At 51.7% G+C, this 7,776-nt stretch overlaps 1 protein-coding gene across 1 annotated transcript in view; it reads right to left on the bottom strand.

Moving 5' to 3' along the window:
• Positions 1-7,257, bottom strand: part of cecr2 (CECR2 histone acetyl-lysine reader) — a gene marked incomplete at its 5' end in the record, with an annotated part of 23,888 nt that extends 16,631 nt beyond the window's left edge. The window contains 2 exons of the mRNA XM_084451437.1: positions 1-681; positions 7,138-7,257. The exon at positions 1-681 is cut by the window's left edge and continues 203 nt beyond it. Of these exons, the coding sequence (XP_084307563.1) occupies positions 1-681; positions 7,138-7,257 (801 nt within the window). The remainder of the gene's footprint in view (positions 682-7,137) is intronic.
• Between the last annotated feature and the right edge of the window lie 519 nt (positions 7,258-7,776).

Genomic DNA, 7,776 nt, shown 5'->3' with positions numbered 1-7,776 from the left:
CCCCCAGGGGGCAGATGAACCAGGCCCCCCAGGGGGCAGATGGACCAGGCCCCCAGGGGGCGGACGGACCAGGGGGGCAGATGGACCAGACCCCCCAGGGGGCAGATGGACCAGGCCCCCCAGGGGGTAGATGGACCAGGCCCTCCAGGGGGCAGATGGACCAGACCCCCCAGGGGGCAGATGGACCAGGCCCTCCAGGGGGTAGATGGACCAGGCCCTCCAGGGGGCAGATGGACCAGACCCCCCAGGGGGCAGATGGACCAGGCCCTCCAGGGGGTAGATGGACCAGGCCCCCCAGGGGGCAGATGGACCAGGCCCCCCAGGGGGCAGATGGACCAGACCCCCCAGGGGTAGATGGACCAGGCCCTCCAGGGGGCAGATGAACCAGGCCCCCCAGGGGCAGATGGACCAGGCCCTCCAGGGGGCAGATGGACCAGGCCCCCCAGGGGGCGGGGGGACCAGGCCCCACAGGGGGTAGATGGACCAGACCCCCCAGGGGGCAGATGGACCAGGCCCTCTAGGGGGCAGATGGACCAGGCCCTCCAGGGGGCAGATGGACCAGACCCCCCAGGGGGCAGATGGACCAGACCCCCCATGGCGGACGGTCCATGCCCCCGGGGACGGCGCTCGTCTGGGCTGGGAGACGCGGTGAGCGTGGCGGGCATGCTCGGCGTAGCGAGGCTAATGACACATTTAGAGTTAAAAGTACTTTTTCCCACAGACATGCATGGGGGAAGAAACGGCGGGAGACGGGAGAGAAAACATCTCTGGGGATCATTCAAAGTCAAAAACGACTCTTATAATTATCAAGTTTCAAAATCATTGGAGCACGTCCATTTTGTTCCTTTTTAGGAGGCACCACGAGCCGGATTTTAAAGCCGTTTCGGGGCCAAGACAAACACGACTGCTCAGGTGCCGCGGGCCACAGAGCCAAGACAAACACTCCCGCGCCAGCGTCGAGGCCTGAGGGAGGTTTGTTCAAAACGTTTCATGCGCCGGGTGAGCGACTTCCATTAGAATGAATGGGCGGCCATCTTTCAACGCCAGATCCAGTTCTTTTAACACCCCCACGGGACCGACGGACAGACACACCCATTTAAGCCGAAGATAAACTGTGCAATTTCTCCACGATTTGCCGTCGCTGACCGGCTTTTATAGCCTGGTCGTTGAGAAATCTGGCGCTAGGAGGCCCAAATCAGGACGTGGTGAAGTCCCACAGTGGGAGAGTCAAAGATCTCGCTCCTAGGTTCTAGAGACGAGGCTACGACCGCACGACAGATTTCTAGCGCCGTCGTAAATTACCGTCGTGTCTGGTGGAGAGTGTGTGGCGTCAGGAACGGGATCGTGCACGTAGAGCCTCCCATCTCACAACCACCGCTCCGGGCCGGGCCTTGGCGTCGGGTCGGTTCGGCCGTTTCCACCACCGCGCGAGACGCGGCGCCGAGCGATCGTGGCCGACGCCGTCGTAGAGCGCGAGCAGGCACGCGCGTCGTCGGGTCCGAGACAAACGGTGGGACTGAAACGTTGGGTCGTGTGCGGCGTGAGAGAGGTTCACTGACGTTACGACTTTTAAACGTCTTGCAGTGCATCCCGGTTTTACACTCCACCTGTCCGTCTTCCTGAGAGTCCCTGCACAAAACACACCTTTCTTTTTCTCTACCTCTCTGTCCTTCTCTCTCTCTCTCTCCCCCCCCCCTCTCACACTCTGCAGAGCCCCCCACTGGCCCTCTCCTCTCTCTCCTCCTTCTCTCCTCCCCTCTCCACCAGCCTTGGGACTGAGAGCCAGTGACAGTGATGTGGAACAGGAACAATGCGCACGGAACCGTTTAGTGAGCTTTGCCAAGAAAAGGACAAAAAAACAACTCCCATTATCACCGGGCGGAACCACAGCAGCCCAGAGTGAAAAGAACCGCTCCGTCACCACGACTACAACCACCCCCCCCGTCCCCCGTCCCCCCCCCTCGTCCCCCCAGACGGACCACTGGGTTTGTTAATATCCCAGACCCGGTAGCGGTTTCACGGGGCACAAAAGTTCTGCTCTCGGCGGCTGACATGAAGGGGCTCCCTCCTACAGGAAGTACCGGGTTGGTTGCCCCGCCCACGCGGCCGCGGCGCTTCCTGTCCGCTCGGCCGTCCCCGGGCCGGGCTCCTCTTACACGCCGACCCTCCCGGACCCAGGGGCCTGGAGTCACCGCACGGTGGTCACATGACCCACACAGGGCCCCGGAGCTGGCTGGAAAACAAGTCGGGGGGCGGGGTGGGGGCGGGGTGGGGGCGTGCCCGATCCTAACTACTGGGTCACGCCTTTCCCACAGAGCGCAGATAACAAGTGTTCAGCTCTTATCTCTATGGCCTCGACTCAACGCCACTCCGTCCCGTGTTGAGCATCTCTGCGAAGATGACGCCGACGTCTAGGCCTGAGTAGAAGCTGATCTCTCCTCTCTCCTCTCTCCTAGACCCTCCTAGGCCTGAGTAGAAGCTGATCTCTCCTCTCTCCTCGACCCTCCTAGGCCTGAGTAGAAGCTGATCTCTCCTCTCTCCTCGACCCTCCTAGGCCTGAGTAGAAGCTGATCTCTCCTCTCTCCTCTCTCCTAGACCCTCCTAGGCCTGAGTAGAAGCTGATCTCTCCTCTCTCCTCGACCCTCCTAGGCCTGAGTAGAAGCTGATCTCTCCTCTCTCCTAGGCCTGAGTAGAAGCTGATCTCTCCTCGACCCTCCTAGGCCTGAGTAGAAGCTGATCTCTCCTCTCTCCTAGGCCTGAGTAGAAGCTGATCTCTCCTAGCCCCTCCTAACAGCCGGTCATGCCAGGCTACCCCCCCTCGTCTCTCCTCTGATCATTGCGAAGCCAGAGGACTAAACCAGAATAAAAGATTAACAAGGGAACATGGACGGTGGGGACAGCGTCTGAAGCACTGGGCAACCACCTCTGCGCGTTTGGCACGTGTTTATGTACTGTACACACTGTGTGTTTGTGTGTGTGCACGTGTGTGTGTGCGCATGAGAGAGAGGGAGAGACAGAGTGAGTGAGAGAGAGAGAGAGACAGAGTGAGAGAGAGAGTGAGTGAGTGAGTGAGTGAGTGAGTGAGTGAGTGAGTGAGTGAGTGAGTGAGTGAGTGAGTGAGTGAGTGAGTGAGTGAGTGAGTGACAGAGAGACAGAGAGACAGAGAGAGTGAGTGAGTGAGTGAGTGAGTGAGTGAGTGAGTGAGTGAGTGAGTGAGTGAGTGAGTGAGTGAGAAAGAGAGAGAGAGAGAGTGAGAGAGAGAGAGAGCGAGAGAGAGAGAGAGAGAGGGAGAGAGAGAGAGAGAGAGAGAGGGAGAGAGGGAGAGAGAGAGAGAGAGAGTGAGAGTGAGAGAGAAAGAGAGAAAGAGAGAGAGAGAGAGAGAGAGAGAGTCCACAATGCTGGACTGACTGGAATGTTCAGGAATGTTGACACTCAGAAACGAACTCCAGTCAGATCATCCGACTCCGTCAATACCAGAGGGAAAGCCACTCCGTCAGGACCAATGACAGCCACTTCCTGCCCCCGCCCCCCTCCCTCGTAACCCTACCTCCACACGCAGGGGGGACACCGCAAGGTGGAAGACAGGAGCAACCGCGTGACCCAAAATCACCAAACACACCAACAAAAAATTTCCATTTACATAAAAAAGTGTCAAGCTAATTTCTGATCAATAAAATGAAACCTAAGTTTGTTTAAAACTTCAAAACTCCAATTCAAACAAGTGTCCCTCCCAAACCCAGGAAAGTTACTGTCATCGGGCTCTCACAGAAGGACAGGTACCCGCTCAGCCAGTACAAAACAAGAGTGCACACAAACATTACCACATGGGCACAGCTGGCCATCCTGACCCCTGCCTGTCCAGTCGTATCTTCTGGTATGCACCGTGAAGTCAAATAAACACGTCTGGCCGAGAACCCCCTCCTCCCTCAACCAGGACCGGGTTCCATCCGTGTTCTCCTGGTTCCCACCTAGAACCCCTCAGTCCTGACACACCTACAAGACTCTTAAAAGAGGGACTGAATGAGGAGCAATAAGAGGGAGCAGATCTGCTCTTTGATAGGGAACAAGCAGGGCCACAGCTACCCCCGGAGAGGGTCCACATCTGGAGTGAGTGAACAGGAAGGACATGTGTGGGGGGTTTGGAATGGAGCCATTCCTTCAGAGTATCCACTCAACCTCCCTCAGTCATCTGTCAGTCCAGAGCAAGGAGGGAGGGGGGCTATACTCTCTTACAACTGGTCTGTCCACTAAAATCTACCATAATATACCTCCTCCCTCCTACATGGGCCGCCCTCTCACTGCCCTAGCTGCTACTTTAGGCTCTATCACATATGGGGAAAAACAATACATGATCTCTCTTTTCTTGAGTCTCTCTCTCTCCTTTCTAAAGTCCGTCTGTGCTATTCTATCAGTCCGATCAAGCACACTCTCTCTCTCTCTCTCTCTCTCTCTCACTCATCCTCTTCAGCTGGTCACAGACATGGACTGTGGGTCATACGATCACCTTCCAGACAAGGCCACGCACGCAACTTAGATCCTCTTAGACGTGGATTTGGGAGCTATTTACTGAAGCAAGCCACCTGCTTTTTCCGGCACAGCCGTTTAAGACACACACACACGTTAGGAGCTAAAAACAGAAACAAGCCCTGCAAGGAACAAGCGTGTCCTCTGCCAGCGCTGTCCTGGAGAAAGGACAAGTTACACTCAAGCCTACACAATAGGACCAGGTTAGAACTGACTGATTAAGATTCAACTGGCTTATGTGTGAGCGACTGGCTGGCTAACTTCTACGGTCCAGTTCAGCTGAGCTTGCTACATACTCATGTCATCATTAGCATAGAGATTGACTACTGGGTTACAATAGAGTTGTGTGACCTTGGAACGAGTGCCTGATGTACATGTCCAATATATCAACATTTAAAACGCTGGTTATAGCCTAAAACACACTACCAATCTGGTATGAGATATCTGTATATGATAGCCTAGGCGCTTGAGTAAGCGAGCCATCAAATAAGAGGTTAGTGGGGAGCGTGGTGAGTGGACCAGCAGGGTCACGTGTGCCCAGAGCCTAGTGGTGCGCGTAAAGATGCGTAATTCATCCGCTCGATGGGTAATTCATCCGCTCGATGGGTAATTCATCCGCTCGATGGGTAATTCATCCGCTCAGCAGCTGCGGGACCCGCAACGCGTAAACCCATCCGGGGATGTTATGGTGTGTTCCAGGCAACCCGTAACTCGTGTTTTTCCGACCTCCTACACGTGAAAATGCTCTGCAATGGCAGTCAAACCCGTAACTTCCCACCCGTGAACTCGTACAGATCGATGTACTCCCAGTTGCCGGGTGGGAAGTTACGGGTTTGACTGCCATTCCAGAGCATTTTCACGTGTAGGAGGTCGGAAAAACACAAGTTACGGGTTGCCTGGAACGCACCATTAGCCCACTCTCCGGACGAAACGGAGTAAAGAATGTGACCCATCAAATCAATTTACAACTAACAGACTAGTATATTTTCGGTCAGACAAGTGTTAGGCTATTTTATTTTTATTACTGACGTGTAGCCTAACCAAGAACACGGCTCACTTCTAGGTAAACACTAGATAAGATCAGCAACTTTCCTGTAAACCTGGGGGTTGCCCCCCCCCCCCACCCCCTTACTCTATCACTCATCCAATAACAAAGCGATGCTGCGTGTTTTTCCTCCCCTGGAGGGGGTGGGGGTGGGGGAGTGATGGGGACTGTTGATGCGTGATGTTGACCTTACCCATTTTCTCTAAGTAACATAACCTACTATTATTCAAACGATCTACATCAACTACACCATAAACCACACGCTCATCAACAAACAACACATGTGAAATGAGATACTATTAAGCAGCATACAAAATAAAGGGTTGATAAAGTTACATGATGTAAGCGATTGAGTGTAATAAATCCCCATCATTCAGACACAGCGAAGATAGTCGATTAGTATCTTCCTCACCCTCCTCTTCACAGAAAACACGCATTAATATCTTCATCACCCTCCTCTTCACAGAAAACACGCATTAATATCTTCCTCACCCTCCTCTTCACAGAAAACACGCATTAATATCTTCCTCACCCTCCTCTTAACAGAAAACACGCATTAATATCTTCATCACCCTCCTCTTCACAGAAAACACGCATTAATATCTTCATCATCCTCCTCCTCTTCACAGAAAACACGCATTAATATCTTCCTCATCCTCATCTTCACAGAAAACACGCATTGAAGCGAGTTAAATGATAGTAAGACCCGGTGGGTCCAGCTCAAACAATGAGGCTCCATGTCCCTGCGTCCCTGACTCCCCAGACAGATGGCTTCAACTGCAACACAATAAACTCACAACTCTCCTCGTGAACTTGACATTATTATTGATTTTAAATACACAACGTGGATAAAACACGTGTAGAAATCTCCTACTACGTGTATGGACGAGTTCACGTGTATTTATTGATCCAACCAACCCCACAATTGAACTACTCTAGGAGTTAAAGCTTGTTGTGTTTTCAAATGTTGTGAAACTTCACTCCCAGTCATGATATAAACATTTAGGCGACTTTATTTTGTGATCTTAGATGAAGGCTTTGGTTTTTCTACCAGTTCACAGTTCCTACTCTCTCTCTCACCAAATAAAAACAAAGTGTTCTTGTAACCACATGGTGGCTGGCTCACTTTAACCTGACTACTAACACAACTAATCACAACCCACTTCATTGGTTGAAGCCCAACGTGTTATAATTCATATTATAAATAGAAACCTTTCAATTCAACTACTTTCATGATAGTTTTCCACATTTTAATAGACGCCACTAACTAACCAGCTTGCTTGTAACGTTGTTAGCTAAGCTAGCTAGCCTTGGTTTACACATTAGCCAGGCAGCCAACGTTAGCTTAGCTTAGCTCCATTAGCACTGGGTAAACACATAGGAAGTGGTAGAGGGCTAACTGAGAGCTAGGCTAGGCTAGCCAGGACACCAGCAGCAAGTTCGTTACTAGACAAACACATTCAAGGCAAATTCACAACTGGAACAAACAGCTTTAAAGTTGACAGATAACAGACAGCATTTTCATGTCACAATCAATTAATACTTATTAACTCATTAGGGTTAATTACCTCTATCTCAAAGTCTGGCAGACTGAAAGCTGTCCTGAACAAGGAGCAGAAGTGGGCTATGGCGGGGACTTCCCACCAGCCCTGGATCTCCTCCACAGAAATAACACATCCCTGGGACATGGTGGGGCTGGAAACGGTGTAACTTTGGTTTCTCACATTAGAAATAAATCCTTGGATGGTTTTGGGTTAAGTCTTCCTCCCTTCAGATCAGGTTGAATGGTAAAAGTTGCTGTTGTGGTTCTTGTGTCCAGGCAGTGTCCATTGCGACCCTCACTAGAGGAGCTTCAATCTGGTTCAATCACACTCTCTCAAGAGGGGAACAGATGGGAGGACGCTACCATTCCGGGAGGAGGGGGGTCACATGCTTACTAGGACATCAAAGTAGACAGAAATGTAATAAACACCAATGATGAGCTTTAATTTACTATTTTATGTTCTGAGGGATAAGCGGAAGAGTATTATTAGCTCATCTAATTCCCTTGCTTTGTTCATTTATTTTTCTGGAGCCATCGCCGCCTCCTTTACTCGATAGACGAGTCCTCAATTAAAGGGAATAGTATTCCAGCGATATTTCAGATTTGCGCGTGTCTCCTGATAAAAGTTGAGTTGTTATATGTTACAATTTAATATAAAACAGCC

Source organism: Borostomias antarcticus, assembly GCF_949987555.1.
Source record: "Borostomias antarcticus genome assembly, chromosome: 16".
Classification (NCBI taxonomy): Eukaryota; Metazoa; Chordata; class Actinopteri; order Stomiiformes; family Stomiidae; genus Borostomias; species Borostomias antarcticus.
Note: the sequence above shows the minus strand (reverse complement) of the source record. Positions and strands in the feature narration are given on the sequence as shown.